Source organism: Lacerta agilis, chromosome 10 (assembly GCF_009819535.1).
Source record: "Lacerta agilis isolate rLacAgi1 chromosome 10, rLacAgi1.pri, whole genome shotgun sequence".
Lineage (NCBI taxonomy): Eukaryota > Metazoa > Chordata > Lepidosauria > Squamata > Lacertidae > Lacerta > Lacerta agilis.
The window spans coordinates 18,676,256-18,693,373 of NC_046321.1; the positions used below are offsets into that span (position 1 = coordinate 18,676,256).

Here is a 17,118-nt window from a genome sequence, read left to right on the forward strand (position 1 = left end):
CATCATAAGATGTCAGTTGTATTATTAGGGAAATGGAGGCAATTGTCTCAGGAGGTGGTTGTGCCTCCTTCCTGGCAAACTGGCATCTCCCTGGTCCACTGGCTTGGCCTGCCACCTCCTCCTTTAGAAAGGTCAAAGGGGTATTTACTCAGAGCAAGGCATTCTGGGCATAGTAGCTGTGAGGTTGTATGAGTCGCTGCTGTGGTTTGCTGCAGTGGCTAAAAATGATGAACAAAAGAAGAAATGGACAAAAAGCCCATGTACTATCACATATTACTGAACGATTGGGAGGATTATGCAAGACATTTCAGCACCTGAGGTGAAGTCTGCCTATGTGTGTTCCAGTAGTGCCACCTCCTCCTTCTGTTGCTCACCTCAGAGGGACCTTCTTGCTCATGCCCTTCTATAGGTCCTTCTATAGAGCAAAGCATTGTCGGCAGGTTGGTTTCGGAAAGCTCTTTCACCACCACTGTTATTGCAGTGACTAAAGCAGAGGTGGCTCTCCAGATGTTGTGGGACTTCAATTCTCAACGGCATGGTCAATGATCAGAGGTAGTGGAAGCTGGGAGTCCAACAACATCTGAAGGCCCATAGGTTAGTCCCTTCTGCTGTAATGTTTTACAATAAGCTATGAAACTTTAGAGAGGCGCTCTCCAGAACCCAGGGCATTTATTTTTTTATCTTGGCCGTCAAAATACCTTGGTGTGATGGACAGACCCTGAGTCAACCTGCTGGTGACCCAGCAACCAATCAGAGCTAGTCAGAATGTCCATTAATCATGAAGGACTGGTGGGTAAAAAATTCAGCACTTGACAGTTAAAGAGATAGGGGCATGCAGGAGAGGGGGACCTGTTCTGATAAGGATTAGGGGTCAGCTAGGCAGGTCTACCCAGTTTGATTCCCTGAGAGGAAAGTCAAAATCCTAGAAGGGGCTGTGAGAGTGTTTTGGTATAGGAATACTGTTGTGTATTGATTCAAGGGTTATCATATCTGTATTACTATTGTCTGTATTCACATTAGGGGAAAGTAACTGCCTTCCTGTTCCAGAAGGAACAGCTACTATTGGTTCATTCAAGTTGCTGCATTTGGATCCTCAGTCTTATTGGTTTCCACCAAAAGGCAGCTCTGTGATTGCTTGAGATTGTTCCCTCCAAAATGTACCCTCTACTGTCCCTATAAATGTATCTCCCTCTCCTCAGTCCCCCAGTCTTGTTTGCCTGAATAAAGAGTGTTACATAAAGAAGCTGTCTCCTGCCTGCTATGTCAGAGCTGAAATCACTTACTGAAATCACTAACCCCACGCTACAACAAATACTAGCAGCCATTCTAGGTGGAAATAGTCTATCCTGAGACTTGTGTTAAACAAGAGTGCTGATTAAGATTTTAAAGTTTTTTGTGAAGGGTGTTTGCATGATACAAAGCATTGTGCCTCACATGAAAAACCACCAAGCTTAAAACTTTCCTTTAGTGCAAATAAATGAAAGAACCAGCTTTGCACCAGAAGTGCTTCCACATTACATTGAATTTCTGAGTGGGGGATAATAAGTGAACACGAAGACATTATTCACGTAAGTAAAACCCCTGGTTGCGATTTAATAAAGAAACACTACCACAAACAGAGCAGACCTCTCTACTGTTGTTCACAGGGATAGTTTTAAGCATCCAAAAAATTGGTCTCTTTACCAATTTTCACTGACGGAGTCTGTCACATTTGGCTTCCCTTAGGTTATGCCCCTTGACTCGGGGAGGGACAGCATTTGATGCTCTGCCTCAGGCCTCAAAATGTATTGGGCTGGCCATGCCAAGGGCTGAGAGTCTTTTGCCCCTCACCTTCAAACACTCCACTCCTAAATTCACTTTATTTTTGGAGAAAACACTGTTGATCTTGCTTTGGTGCAGTGGATTAAGATACATTGCTCCAAAAGCACTTTCCTGCCATTAATGTCTGGTTCTCTGGTCCCCCCCCCCCCCACATCAACAAGGATATTCTTCAGCCTGCCATGGACTCTCAAGTGAAGCTAAATTGCACTCTGGAGATAAACAACAGCAAAGTGGAAATACTTATTCTGGTGTCATTTATTGCTTGTTGGGGATCCAGAGACTTGAAAAATGATTTCTTTTCATAAGATGGCCCCTTCCTTAATAGCATAAAACATAGATGTAAAGTGTTCCAATTAAGATTTCTCACATTCAACCCTCCTCCCCTCAGCTATACCAGTGAACTTCCATATTAGATGATTGAATCTAGAAAAATCATGATGTGAGGTTATCTAAGCTGCTTTTCAGTGGAAACTACTTAGGTTCATTAGTCAGTTTTATTATTGTGTCAGTCAAAGACATCCTTGCTAGTGACACAATAATTCCAGTGGAAGACATCTGAAGGCAGCCCTGTTTAGGGAAGTTTTTAATGTCTGATGTTTTATTGTATTTTAAATATTTTGTCGGGCAGGGTATAAATAAATTATTATTATTATTATTATTATTATTATTATTATTATTATTAAAATTGTGAGGGAGAATTTGGAAGATTTGCAGAGAAAGGGTTACGTAGGCCTAGGCACACGCCACTGTTTTTTTTATCCTAGCACATAGGGCGCAACACGTTGCTGACAACACCTTGAAACTAGATTCCAGGCAAGTACCTCAGCTTCTAAAGATTATTCTCACCCAGGAATACATAACAGAAGAAGACATGGTACAGCACTAGCAGCTATGGTGGGAAACAAACAAACCAGCTGCCACCAGAGACTTCACTGAGTTTCAGGTTTCCTTGGCTCAGGATAGGAATATTGGTTAGTCATAATGCTTGCCACAAATATGAGATGTAAATTTGAGGCAAGCATCTCTCTCTCTCTCTCTCTCTCTCTCTCTCTCTCTCTCTCTCTCTCTCTCTCTCTCTCTCTCACACACACACACACACACACACACACAGGGAGCTTCTTCTTCAGCTTGGATTTTAATTAGAGGTTCAACTCCTCCCCCCCTCTGCCTACCCACCCAAGGACTTTCAACCAGCTTCTGTCTCTGTCTAATCCAGCAGTACTGGGAAATGTAGGGTTGCTATGGGTCACCCCCCCCCATGCTCCTGACATCCTGACAGACATCTGTCTGTTTGAGATCTGAGATGATGGGGTTGGACCACCTCAGCGATAGGGTCTGATGGAACTCAGATGGGTAAAGGTAGAACAAGAATGCATATTCCCTGATCAACAAGTGCAAAAGTAAATGCTTTTGTAAATTTAGAAGTCATGGTAGCCTATACATTTTTAATACATGTCCATTTCCACGCACTGAGCACACTTTAAAACGATTGCTTTATAAAATAAATATTAACCAACTGATGTGTATTATTCCGTGTGTATAGAGTTTATACAAGAAAATGGAAGATATTTGTCTAGTGTAAGCTGTATATGATATTTCACCTTAGGGTGCATGAACCATTGGTCTAAATGCAGCCCAGCATGTTTTGTATACAAACCAAATAATATATTTACATGCGTCACTGGGTTAATGTGTACAATGAATGGAAAACATTACCATTGACCATTGTTGGCTATGATATTTAAGTTCTGGTTGTTGTAAAGTTGTATGCTCAGTTGCATGGAAACAGACTTGTATTAATTTAGATTTCATGGAATTATAGACTTGTAGAGTTGGAAGGGGCCTACAGACAGACAGACAGACAGACAGACAGACAGACAGACAATGAAAGAAATATATACTTGAATGCTTATGTATACCGGAACACTTATATAAATGATTGAAATACATATTTCAGTGCAAATAAAAAATAAATTCAGTGGGGGGGGGGGGTTATTGTTTTTGTTTGTTATGCATTTCCATGTTTTTTTATGGTAAAGCATCATTGGAAAAAATGAAATAGGTCCTTTTGTACAAATATGCTGCCTGCACAGCTGAAAAACAAAATCCATGCAAACATGACTTCCCCTAGTGCCTGTCAGACCATGTTATGTCCTATGCATTTTGTTTATACTATGAGCTTATATCATAGAGATCATTGGTCATTTACTCATACGTACTATACTCATATGTGAACTCAATAATTATGGTGTCCACTTCTTGGGTACATTTGTACTATTTTTTTCTGGTGCAAACATAAAAGAGGCATATATTGCACACCAATGCAATAATGTAAATAATTCACTAAGCAGAAAGTCAGAACTTTTACATTCAGCATCTATGATTATCTGTTTGTTCTCATGGCACTTTTCACTCATGGCACTTGTCACTTCCTAGCTGTCATTTTCTCTTTCTGTGTCTGAAAAAAGCGTTACTTAAATTCTTTCATCTGCAGAGGAGGACATGTGTATTTCACGCCTTGATATTCCTTGTGCATTAAAATTAGATGCCTCTGTCACTCTATTCACAAAATCTTTCCTTGATTGATGGCTACAGGTGGCGCTAAGTGCAATGGTATTGTTCTCAGAGACGTCTTGATGTCAGTTAAGGGTGGAAATGTTAACTGTTAAAAGAGTTGCTGTTATTTTCAAATACGACTGGATCACTAAGAGCAGTTAAGTTTGAAGTTGCTCCAGTATTATGTCTCATTTGTGCCACAACTGTTATGGGGCCCTCACAACAATAACATGACACCACCTTTTATTGATGTTCATATTTTCATGCACTCTCAACATCCTTGAAATATGAGAGCTTTCAGGGATATTTCAGAGTAAGTACATTCAAGTACATTGAATTAAGGAGGACTGGAAACGTTATGTAACATTTGCTAGTGATGTCACCAAAGTTTGTAATTGCATGGGTCAAATGTGTCAAATAAAACAAGAAAGCAATAGCGAGCGACATGCCTAGGACTGGAGCATAAGTTGGAAACCTGTAATGCTTTATGAATTGTGCAACTAGTATCTGATATCTATGCTGCAATCTGACTCACACTGATTTAGAAAGGAATGTCACTGAAATCACCATGTCAGAGCATGAACACAGGCAAACATTTTCCAAATGGAAAAATTCTTTGTTGTGGGTGGGGAAAAACTTGTTATGGCAGTTATACACCATGTGTCATCCTGCTAAGTGGTTAGGGCCATTTAACTACTCTCTTGTTGTTTCCCCCAGATTTCTGATGAGGTGTGGCAAGATCTTGGGCACCAATATTTTTTTTTTTTTTTTGCAGGACAATACAGTCAACTGGGCTGCCATATAGTTGCAGGTTGCATACCATGGTAACCTATATTTTGGCAAACAGTCATCTGTATTAATTGGCCATGTAACCAAATAAACATGGTTGGGATTGGGATGTAAAAGAGCTTTGCCTCTCACTGTACAATTATATCAGCAACTCTAATGTCCAATTTACTGCCACTGTCTCTTTCCTTAAAGTCGGGAGATACAGACTTTAAAAATGAACTGTGTAAACCTGCCAATCACACACGCACATGCGCAGACACACATGCGCACATGCGCACACGCACACACAATTGATTGAAATTGTCAGAGAAATCAGTGTGTATATTATTAGGGTTATTGTTCCTGTGTCTATTATATCCTTGGCACAAGGCTAAGGATATGATGTTCATCTGTTTTCATTCCTTAATTCTCAGCCAAATGGTCTTTTTTTTTTTTTAAGTGTTAGCTTCTATTTCTCTTACCTTGATGAGGATGCTGGCTCGGTGATCTGCCTTTGCATGCGTGCATGCCTGATTAGATGTTCCTTCAGAGCATTCTGGACCTCTGCTGGAATATCAGGTGAAGTGTGGCTAATTTTCATTGCCGCCTCAAGGATTTTCGTGGAGGGCTTCCCCGTTTCTTTAATAATTTCCTTTTTCTCATTAGCTTCCAGAAACTCAGTGGGAGCGCTGGAGGTGCTCTGAGGGATGCTTGCAGCGTTCGATGTCATCGGCTTGCTCCGCCAGCACGGCCAGCACAACTTCCAGAAGACAAAAAGTGAGACTAACAGCAAGGCAAGCCCACAAAAGCTGACGACGACTGCAAGCAAGCTGACAGAGATGTCTGCAAAGAACAAGAAGACAAGGTGTTATCATCCAGATAGCTTTAATTCGTTTGCTTGCAAGAATCATCAAAGATGTAATGGATATAATTGGTAGACTGATTAATTTTGCAGTCCAAATCATCTGCTGATTTACTCAGAAGTAAGTCCAACATAAACTTGCATAGATTGTCACCTTCTGACAGTGAAGGCTCTAGCTTTTAGGATGGAGGTCTGTCAATATGACCCCCATGAGCTCCCACTAGATCCCTTCCCAGGGTCAGCAGCAACAGAAGGTGGGGGAGCAGTTACTCCTTTTCTTGATGTTCCTTCTTGTTCTCGCCAGCTACCATCCCATGGTGGGTGGAGCCAAAAGTGGATGTGGCCATCCATGCAAGTTGAGGGTGTGACCTAGCTAAGCCTGGCAGGACAGCTTTCTTTATGGTCTTAACCCTTTCATGCATTAATTAGAGTTAAGCATGTTGGTTATATGAGGCTGATTTATCTCATAGCTACGTCATCCAACTTGGATCTATCCCACAGCTACACCACCCAGCTTGGAGCATCAGCATCTGGCACACACTAGGAGACAACAGTTCACCCCTCCATGTAATGTGGGATGAATAATGACACAATTAATGGCACAAACAGTGTTTCTAACAAAAGAGTTGATCATATTTCATATGCAGCAGAGAGCACATTAAGAGCAAGGACAAGGGCTAGAGAAAACAAATGGACGCAGAAGCAGAACGTTTAAAGAGCAAACATGATGCACAAACTTCTCTTGGAGGGGGTTCTTGCATCCCAAATGGACTTATGCTCCTTACACCGATGCACACAGGCAAGCATTATTTACACCAGAAGTGGGGGAACCTATCTCAGCTGGAGGGTCTTCTGGGCAAGATTTTGAGTGCCATGTGCCAGCGATAGGCAGGGGCAGAGGCAAAATTGGACAGAGCCACAAATGTAAATTTCACCTTCGTAAGATAAGCTAGTTTCTCCCCACTCCACACCCTCTCTATCCTGATCCAGGCAAGCAAGAGGAACTATCAGAGTGCAGGTTCTAACTATCAGGTTCTAACCATGGGGAAAATATAGGGTGTAAAGGAAGGCAAGTGAAGGTTTGGCCAGAGGAGGATTCCAAGGGCCAGATAGAGAGTCTCCAAGGGCCAAATTTGGATCCTAGGCCTGAGGTTCCTCATCCCTGATTTACAACACATTACACAGGCATTCCCATTGATCTCCCCCTTCTAAGGTTGTAGAGGAATTAAATTTCCAGTTGAAGCATCAGGACCAGGACCTTTGTTTGTTTGTTTAGGTGATGATGATGATGATGATGTTGCCCAACCACAAAGGGTCTCTGGGTGGCTTACAACACAAACAGCAAGTTTAAACAAGCACAACAAGGAAATATGATAGAAGGTAACCAAAACAAAAATGGCAATAGATCAAAATGCATTGCTTTTTTAAAAAAGCCCAGAGAACAAAAACCAGCCCTGGAACAAATCTGGTTTCCAGCAACTGGTGTTACTTCTTTCAACTCTGTAGGGACAACAGTGCCACCAAGGATAGCCTTAGGTAAAGGTAAAGGGACCCCTGACCGTTAATTCCAGTCACGGACGATTCTGGGGTTGTGGCACTCATCTTGCTCTATAGGCTGAGGGAGCCGGCGTTTGTCCGCAGACAGCTTCCAGGTCATGTGGCCAGCATGACTAAGCTGCTTCTGGGGAACCAGAGCAGCACATGGAAACGCCATTTACCTTCCTGCTGGAGCGATACCTATTTATCTACATGCACTTTGACATGCCTTCGTACTGCTAGGTTGGCAGGAGCAGGGGACCCCGAGCAACAGGAGCTCACCCCGTCACGGGGATTCGAACCGCCGACCTTCTGATCGGCAAGCCCCAGGCTCTGTGGTTTAACCCACAGCGCCACCCACATCCCCTCAGCCCATTCAAAGCAAGTTTCAAATACATTATTTGTTGTTTGTTATTAACTTATTAACTCTGTCATATATTTTAAAGGCATATCCACTAACCTCAGGCATTTTACCTTCCTGATATCTGAGGTCGTCTGAGAACTTTCCGTGAATGTCCCCATGCAAGTGGGTGCCAATGAAGGAAAGTGCTTCTCAACAGTGCCCCCACCCCAGGTGGAATGCCCTCTGCAGAGGGGCCACCTGGTGCCTACCTTAATTATGCATGGCATTGAGATCACATCAGTGAGGCCAAGAGGGGGGTGGGTCTTGTGTCTAGGCAGCCCAGGACCTCCATACACACTGCCTGGGCTTGTGCTCCGGGGAGGTCATTTCAGTGCTGCTATCACAGCAGTATGACTTCATCCTCTTGAGACAGATGGATGACGCCAACATTGTGAAAGTGGCCTCTGTCATAATGCTAGAACCAGGGGTCATCCTCTGAAGTTAAATGTTGGGAGATTCAGGACAGACAAAAAGAAATACTTCTTCACACAGCACATAGTTAAACTATGAAATCCGCTCCCAAAAGAGGCAGTGATGTCCACCACATTGGATGGCTTTGAAAGAGAGGACTGCATAAATTAAGGAAGAGTAAGCCTAGGGCCTGCTGATCAGAAGGTCGGCGGTTTGAAACCCCGCAACAGGGTGAGCTCCCATTGCTCGGTCCCTGCTCCTGCCAACCTAGCAGTTCAAAAGCACATCACAGTGCAAGTAGATAAATAGGTACCGCTCTAGCGGGAAGGTAAATGGCGTTTCCGTGCACTGCTCTGGTTCGTCAGAAGCGGCTTGGTCATGCTGGCCACATGACCCGGAAGCTGTACGCCGGCTCCCTTGGCCAGTAACGCGAGATGAGTGCTGCAACCCCAGAGTCGTCCACGACTGGACCTAATGGTCAGGGGTCCCTTTACCTTTTGAATGGGCTACTCAGTTCAGACCTGAGAGAATGGGTAGTCAACCAAGGCTTCCTCAGGAATTCCTTTAGATTCCTTACCCCCTCTTTTGCTTCATTTCTTCTTGTTTCTTTTTTCTGTGTCATGTGTCATCTTGGTTCAGTCTAACCCAACTTAATGCCTTCCAGAAGCTGTTGGACTACAACGCTCGTCATCCTTAACCATTGGAAATGCTGGCCGGGGCAGATGTTCCCAAAACAAATGGTGGTGAATCCTGTAATCTTGTGAATTAGGCCATGTTTTGTTTTGTACATTGTTATAGGTGGGTGATGATGAAGAAATAATAAGAATAAACAAATATTAAATTATCTAGGTAGATCTGGTTGACCAATGTGAGAAAAGGATGCTGGACTTAGATGGGCAAGATCCAGCAGGGCTCTATTTATGTTCTTTTGCTCTTAGGTAAAGCTAGAGAGAAGAAGAGAAACCACATCATACTGATACAGAGCTATGTGGGCTGGAAGATGGCCTGGAGGATGGTCTGTGTTGATCATCATTGACCATCATATTCCTACATGGAATATAACTGGTTGTTAACCAGAGACTGTACCATGCTTCCTCACATTTATGGAGACCATATCATCCATGCGTGCTCATCATCTGATGGATTGCAGTATCACGATGATGACCTGCCTGTATGTATGGGAACCTCAGAAATAGCTTTCATCTCTCTTCATGTGACTTCAGACGCGAGATTGTCACTGTTTTCCTGTCCAACATAATTTGTTTGTTATGTTTTGAATCAGAAAAATAATACAGTAATTGTCAAACTGGGTCAAATTGACCTTTCCTGCTCCACCGCTCCCAATGCACCACTAAACGCATTTGAAAAGCACTGCTTGCAATTCATTATTCTGTTGTAAGGAACTGGTGGGCTACTGTGCCATGGTTTTGTAACATGGACTCAAGCTGTGCATGGATGGCATGTTGTTGTTGTTTTTGTTGAGAAAAAGATGCAGGCCAGTTTCAGAATATCCCAACAGTTGCTCTCAGCTAAATAGGGTAGCCAACAGTTCCCTTTTCAACTTCTGTACAATGGCACAGTGCTTGGAAAAAAACATCCCACACAACCATTATCTTTTTCAAGGGCAGCCAGTTTTGCTTATGCCAAAATGAGGACTTCAGTTCCTTTAAAAATGTTCTGGACACTATGCACTTGAGGGGCAGCCTATATTTTGACTCCTACCTCCCCACAACTTATCTGCATTACCATTTTGAACCATCTTCATGAAAAACTGTTGGTTGTGCTACTATCAAGCAGATCGTTCTTGCAAGGCATCATACCAAGATAAAATCAACCCCATGTTCAGGGGTTCTCTTGGGCAAAATCCTCTCTCTCTCTCTCCAAGTGAACCCACCTCCCTGCCAGTGCTCAGAAGGTCATGGAAAGACTGCTGTGCACTGAGCCAGACCATTAATCCACATAGTTCAGTACTGTCTGTAATCTCTAGCAGTGGCTCCCCAGGATTTTAGTTGGGGTCTCTCCTGGCATTGGGCGAGTGTAGCTTTCTAGTCTATTTAGAGTTCCTGGTGGATTTACTGGAACCTATTGGTGCTCAGTTTTCCTGACAGGTAAGTGAGCTCTCAGCATTGTAAAGGAACCATGTAATCATCAAGACAAGAAAAGTGCAAATGTACTCTGGCTTCCAGGACAAGAAAAGTGTAAATGTGCTTTGGTGTTAAGGGTAACTCCTGCCTAAGCACTGTAATTACTCCCGTTCAGCACCAATTACTCAGAGGCTGTGAGGACATCTATGGTTGTCTCACTGTTTCAGATTTTTAAGAACTTTTAGATGCTGATGCCTATTCAAGGTTATAGAAATGGTATTCCTTATCTTGTGTCAGCTTGGAGAGGCAGCTTTTAATTAACTGGATTTGACTCTTAATGCCACTCAGTGTAAACACCATTGACAACTGTCATCTGATAGCTCTGTATTGAAGTGTGTGTGTGTGGGGGGGGGAATGTGTGCATGTAAATACATACAATTTTTTTCCTTGAGGATAATTAGAAGTCAATTTGTCACTGAAATACCCACTCATGCTGTGGGTTTAAAAAGTATTCACACCGGATAAAATTGAGTGGCAATGTGTAGCGACTGGACCTTGACATAAGTCAACAGTGTTGACATGAGTCAACAGTGTGATGCAGCACCTAAAAAAGCCAATGCAATTCTGGGCTGCATCAATAGGAGTATAGCGTCTAGATCAAGGGAAGTAATAGTACCACTATATTATGCTCTGGTCAGACCTCACCTGGAATACTGTGTCCATTTCTGGGCACCACAGTTCAAGAAGGATACTGACAAGCTGGAACGTGTCCAGAAGAGGGCAACCAAAATGGTCAAAGGCCTGGAAAAAATGCCTTATGAGGAACAGCTTAGGGAGCTGGGTATGTTTAGCCTGGAGAAGAGAAGGTTAAGGGGTAATATGATAGCCATGTTCAAATATATAAAAGGATGTCATATAGAGGAGGGTGAAAAGGTTGGTCCTCTGCTGCTCCAGAGAAGCAGACACGGAGCAATGGATTCAAACTACAAGAAAGAAGATTCCACCTAACATTAGGAATAACTGCCTGACAGTGAGAGCTGTTCGGCAGTGGAATTTGCTGCCAAGGAGTGTGGTGGCGTCTCCTCTTTGAAGGTCTTTAAGCAGAGGTTTGACAGCCATCTGTCAGGAATGCTTTGATGGTGTTTCCTGCTTGGCAGGGGGTTGGACTGGATGGCCCTTGTGGTCTCTTCCAACTCTATGATTCTATGACTTATCCCTAACCAGGTATAATAGTGCACATAACAGATGCTGGTATACAGAAGAGAAGAAAGCATGTCTATAATAACCAGGGAAGGGTCATGCTAAAAAGAATTCAATTATTTATTTTATTGTATTGCATTTATAATCCACTTTTCTTCCATTATGGAACCCGAGGTGGTGTACAAGTGGTTCCAAGGAACCTCTCCATATCCATGGAGGCACTGACCAGACCCAGACCTGCTAAACCTAGCAAGGTGGTAGCCTTGTGTGCCTTTAGACCATTCTTATCATTTGTGCCATTGCCAATATAAGCTAAACATCCAGAAACTGCATAATTGCAACCTCCCATTGAAAATCCTTCCAGATCTATCCTGGCTTCTCCATCCAACTATCCAAGTTCACTACATCTTGTGGGAGCGAACCCTGACTTTTTCCTCTGGTCCTGGCTTCTGCTTGGATTCCTGGTGTTTCTGAACCTAGTTGCTCTTTGGTCCTGGATACCAGTTCCCAGTTCCCAATTTCCGATTTTTTCCCCAGGCCTCACTGTGCAAAGCCAAGCCCTGACTTTCCTTCAGTTGGGACCCCAGAAGATTAATGAACACGAATAATGTCTGTTTACAGGTAGGTAGCCGTGTTGGTCTGCCATAGTCAAAACAAAATAAAATAAAAATTCCTTCCAGTAGCACCTTAGAGACCAACTAAGTTAGTTCTTGGTATGAGCTTTCGTGTGGTATCTGAAGAAGTGTGCATGCACACGAAGCTCATACCAAGAACTAACTTAGTTGGTCTCTAAGGTGCTACTGGAAGGCACGAATAATGTCTGCTAGCTTCATTGGATCAACTCTGAGTAGGCCTAGCATTGAATAGAACTTGTGGTGATGACTGCATCATGTACCTTTATGGCTGGTCACCTGGTGTGGGGCTTCCCATTTCATACTGCCCTCAATGTCATCTGGCTTTGTGGACACTGCCAGACAACCTCTAAAAGTATGGGGTAGTACAGAGAGAAAGAGCTATGCAATCCTTAACCTCCATATTTTAACTGTTATATCTGTATTATTTACCGTGCCTCTAGCTTATAGAGTTTAATTTTAACCTATGTATAGTTTACATGTTCTCTGGTCGCTGTATATGTCTATATTTCTGGTTCTGTGACTGTAATAAATTCATTCATTCATTCATTCATTCATTCATCCTGCAGTGCTGTGAACTCTGGCCTCTTTTGCCTCTGCCTCCTCCCACATGGATCTAGCTCCACCTGCCATCAGCTCTGGCTCCATCCACCCTTGGCTGTGGCCCCCAATTGACTTTTACTGTGGGCCCTTCATTAAGTGTTTTCTCACCCATGGGCATCTTCAGGGGCAAAGTAACACCCTGAAAGGAGGGGAGCAGCTTATTTCTCACAAACGAGAGAGGAGAGAAGAACAGTGCTTGTACATCTTGTCTCATACTTTGGGTTCTACAAATACTGGAACTTACTCTGGAAATACGGAAAGCTGAGAATCTGGGTGTTGTGGTTCATCCAGGGAAGAAGCAATGACAGCTGCCCCAGGATCCCCCAACAAAGGATCCCCACGCAACATTGTATGAGAATAATAAATATACCCTTATATAGGGTTGTTTAAAGAGTTACAAGCAAAGTGTTTTAAGTCTTCATTGCCCTTACCCAGCCCCAATGCAAATCCAGATGACTAATCTACAGGTATACAGGCATGCAACAACCTAGCATAAAGAAGAGCTTGTTTACTTTCCCACCTAGTGGTATCTATTGTTCTATCAATACTTAGCAAGTATTCCCCCACCCCCATTTTAATTTTGGCTGATCCTCACAAGTGGAAGGCTGAAGTGGAGAACGCCAGTGCAGAAGGCTCTTTTGCAGCCAAACTCAATATCCTAACCAACTGCACCATCTGACCTAACCATGATGGCCACAAAACGTTGCATCACTGTTTTACATTGTGCATAAGAGATACTGTCTCACCAATATAGAGCTGAAATGCCACATGAATCCCCAACAAAATGATGCTTGCTGGTGCTAATTTTTAGGGTATAGCCAGAATATTCTTTATGTGCTTATTAGGATATAGATCCTTCACTGCTGTTCCTCAAGTGGCACTGCCCTGCATTTTCCTTCGTAGATTTATGACATGCAACAATACACTTCTTATACAACAGGTTCTGGGTACATGCAATGCCAATACAAAGCCCATCACCTGCAAGGGGACATAGGAAACAGCCTTACACAAAGTCAGACTATTTGTGCATCTATAGTCTACTGCTCTGACTTCGCAACAGCTCTCTGGGGTGTCAGGCAAAGGTCTCTCACATGATCTGCTTATTATTTAAAACTGACTGAAATTTTATTTAGGAAAGGCACAGGAACAGAAGTCATTCCCCGTCCCTCCAATATATGCAGACTGAAGTCCTTTCTCTGTCTCTGTCTCTCATGAAAATCTCTCTCCTCCTGCAGCAACAGGTACCGGTACTTTCATGCTCTGCTCCTTCCTGCCACCTGTTGCCCTGCTCTCCAGAAACTGTGTGCCCATTTCAGCAACGATAAGAATGTCAAGAGGGCCACAGGGCAGGGAGATCAATCACATAAATCATTCATATATGTGTGCGCGCATGCTTGAATATATCTATACATCCTCCAGCAGAGTGTTTTTTTTTTAACCAAAAGTTAAGCTCATCCGCCCCATCCTCAAACAACTAGAGAATAACTCTCTCTCTCCTGCCCTTCAATTATTGCCATAATTTTTGTTTAACAGAAAGGAAATGTTGAAACAGGTGGTATTATCTTTTAAAATCTCTGGTGAATCTCATTAGAGTTCATTAGCAAGGGATGGATGGAAGGAAGGAGGAGAGAACATTTTGGGTAGATAAGAAATGCCTTCAACTCTTTCTTGCCATTTCTGCTACCTTGGCCAAGATATATGGCATTTGTCTTGAGGATGGAAGATTCTGAACCAAAGCAGGGCAGGCAGGAGGTGTAAGTCCTGGGTCAGAGGTCCCAAGGTCCAGCATTTCAACAAGTGAAGCAAGTAGGGGGACTGCCCTGCTTCCAGGACATTCAGAATGCATTCCTTCCCTCACATTCCCTCTTATGGGGTCACCATCTCCTCTTCTTCCCTTTCTGGAGGCTCTGCACCCTTAAGGAGCTGTGTGCCAAGCTGAAAGTCAGCACGCACAACTTTCTGCATCTCTATGCCCTGGAGGAAAGCTCCACCAGTTGCATTTCTGTCTGCCGTGCAGCTGTTGCAAGCACAAACAAGTTCTCCGTTAACTTTCCCCTCTCATAAGGCTTTCAGGCAGGCTTTTGCTCAGGGACCCTCTCTTAAGGAAATTAATCACTGATTCACCGGATATCAGCTCCTGTGTTTTAATGTGGTTCACTAGGAGAACAGGGTCTTTCTCCACTTTACCTTTCCAAAGGGTGGGGGGGGGGGTTCCCCATTAAAAAGAAGAGGCATAAAAGGTCCTCCCCATACACTAGCACGAGATTTCCCTTTTCCTTTCCGGAGGAGGGAGAATGAAGCATACATATGAAAGTAGCTACCTGTGGCTTCTCCTGAATGGTTTCACCTATTCCTTCTCCTACTTTTACCGAGTCAAGCGGCAACTCGGCTCTTGAGAAGCGCTTCCATGCCATTTGCGCTCCCGGGGAATCGGGGGTGCCAGATCGGCTGGAGCCTGAAACGGCTGCCAGGCTGCACAACCTCCACCTCGGGGGGCACTGCATGGCCACTTTCCGACGTGCATCTAGCTAGCCAGCCACAACAAAACACACGTTTCTGTTTGGTTTCGCACCAGCCCCTTTGAGGACACGAAAATGTCCTGTCGAAATTTGGAAATGACTCCCTTTCCTTTCTCTCTCGCTCTCCCCAGCCAGGGGAAGGAGGAAGGCAGCGGAAGGAAGAAAGTAGAAGGGTTAAAAAAGAGAGAGAGAAAGTTCAACTTTCCAGACGCCCACTCAAACCCACTGCCGCGGCTGCCATTAGTGGAAGGAAGCGTATGTCCGCCCCCCAACCATCAGCACCCCACGCCTCTCTGTTCCAGTCCTCTCGCTCCTTCCTTGAGTTGCGACGCAGAGAATCAACAGGAGAGACCGAGTCAGGGGAGGAAAACACAAGGGGTGGGGAAGACCGAGGTGGGGAGAAGCGGCGGCCGAGGACGCTGCAAGCAAGCAGGGCGCGCCGAGGGATGCGCAAGGAGAGCGAGAGGCTTGACTCTACCTGCGCTGCTTATACCTTGGTTGGTGGTCTCCAGCGGGAAGATGCCCGAACATTTCTCCAACTCCACTTGCCCTCCCAGGCACAGCTCGGAGATGATCTGCAGAGCCTTGTGGCACAAGCTGCCCATCCCGTCTTCCTTGTGGAAACTCATGTTGACCCCCGTTTCTTTCTCTCTCTTTCGCGCGGTGGTGTTTATTATTTTTCTTTTCCGATGCGCCTCTCTTGCCTTTTCCTTCTTGAGCTAAGCCATGGCTCTCCTGGGCAAAGGATGCTTCATTCTCCACCTGCTTCCTCTTGGATGGTCATCAGCGGTATTATTGTTGCGAGGCATCCAAAAAAAGGAGAGAGAGAGAAGGAAGGGGGAAATAAGGTGCCAGCTCTCAAGGCATCAGCGCAAAGAGAAGGGAGGAGGGATCGCGGGAGAGACGCGTGTACGCTGGAGAGGAGAGAACAGTCTAAAGGACACGTTGCAAGTGAGCGAAGAGTCACCATCAGGAGAACAAGGACGGATAATTGGGGTGGTGGAGGGGAGTGGGGGGGGGAGGTTTGTTATATATATAAAGCAACAGGAGAAGAAGCACACTGAGCAACGCCTTTTGTGCCTTGTGAGGATCGGTAGGAAATTGGACCAATGGCAGCGCAGCGCGGGTGAATGGGAGAGGAGGTGCAGGCGAGGGTCGCAGAGCTCTGGGACTGGACGGTGGGGTCCGGGCGGGCGGGCGTCGCAAGGAGGCTTCAGCGCTCTCTCGTTTGAGTTTCGAGGATGGGGGAGAGAGAGGGAGGAGACGCCGAGGCCCGGGCAGGGGCCGGGCTGGGCACTTGTGTGCAGGCAAGTCCCTTGATGTTCCCTACAAAGAGGAGCAGGGGCGTCTGTTCACCCTCTAGGTGGCACAGGCTCTCGGGAGCCTCGCTTTCAATCTTCGCAACAGGAGTGGAGGGCTGAGGCCCAGCTCCATCTGGAGATTGCGCGCATGTGAAGAGAGTAAGAGTGAGATGGTGCCTGTGCATTTAAGAACTCTGCGCTAGGTGGAAATCCAACAGGTGCTGTTATCCTTTTCCTTTCCCCCTTCTTTTTCCTGCTGCATCCCCTTCCTTCCTTCCTTCCTTCCTTCCTTCCTTCCTTCCTTCCTTCCTTTTCTTCACACAACCGGAATACAACAATTTAAGGGATGTAAACCCCAATGTAATCTGACCTCACATCTCCAGAAAGGGTGGGATGTGCATTACTGTATTGCTTTAATGTTG

General features: G+C 44.6%; 1 protein-coding gene across 2 annotated transcripts in view; it reads right to left on the minus strand.

Annotated features, from left to right (window-relative positions):
• The window catches only part of SYT10 (synaptotagmin 10), a 34,093-nt gene extending 17,519 nt beyond the window's left edge, over positions 1-16,574 (minus strand). The window contains exons 1-2 of one of the 2 annotated variants that reach the window (XM_033163308.1): positions 15,889-16,574; positions 5,628-5,988 (exon numbers count right to left, since the gene is read on the minus strand). In XM_033163308.1, coding sequence (XP_033019199.1) covers positions 5,628-5,988; positions 15,889-16,024 — 497 coding nt within the window. In that variant the 5' untranslated portion in view covers positions 16,025-16,574. Of the gene's footprint in view, positions 1-5,627; positions 5,989-15,873 lie in introns of both variants that reach the window. The other variant, XM_033163307.1, reaches the window with a different exon arrangement.
• Between the last annotated feature and the right edge of the window lie 544 nt (positions 16,575-17,118).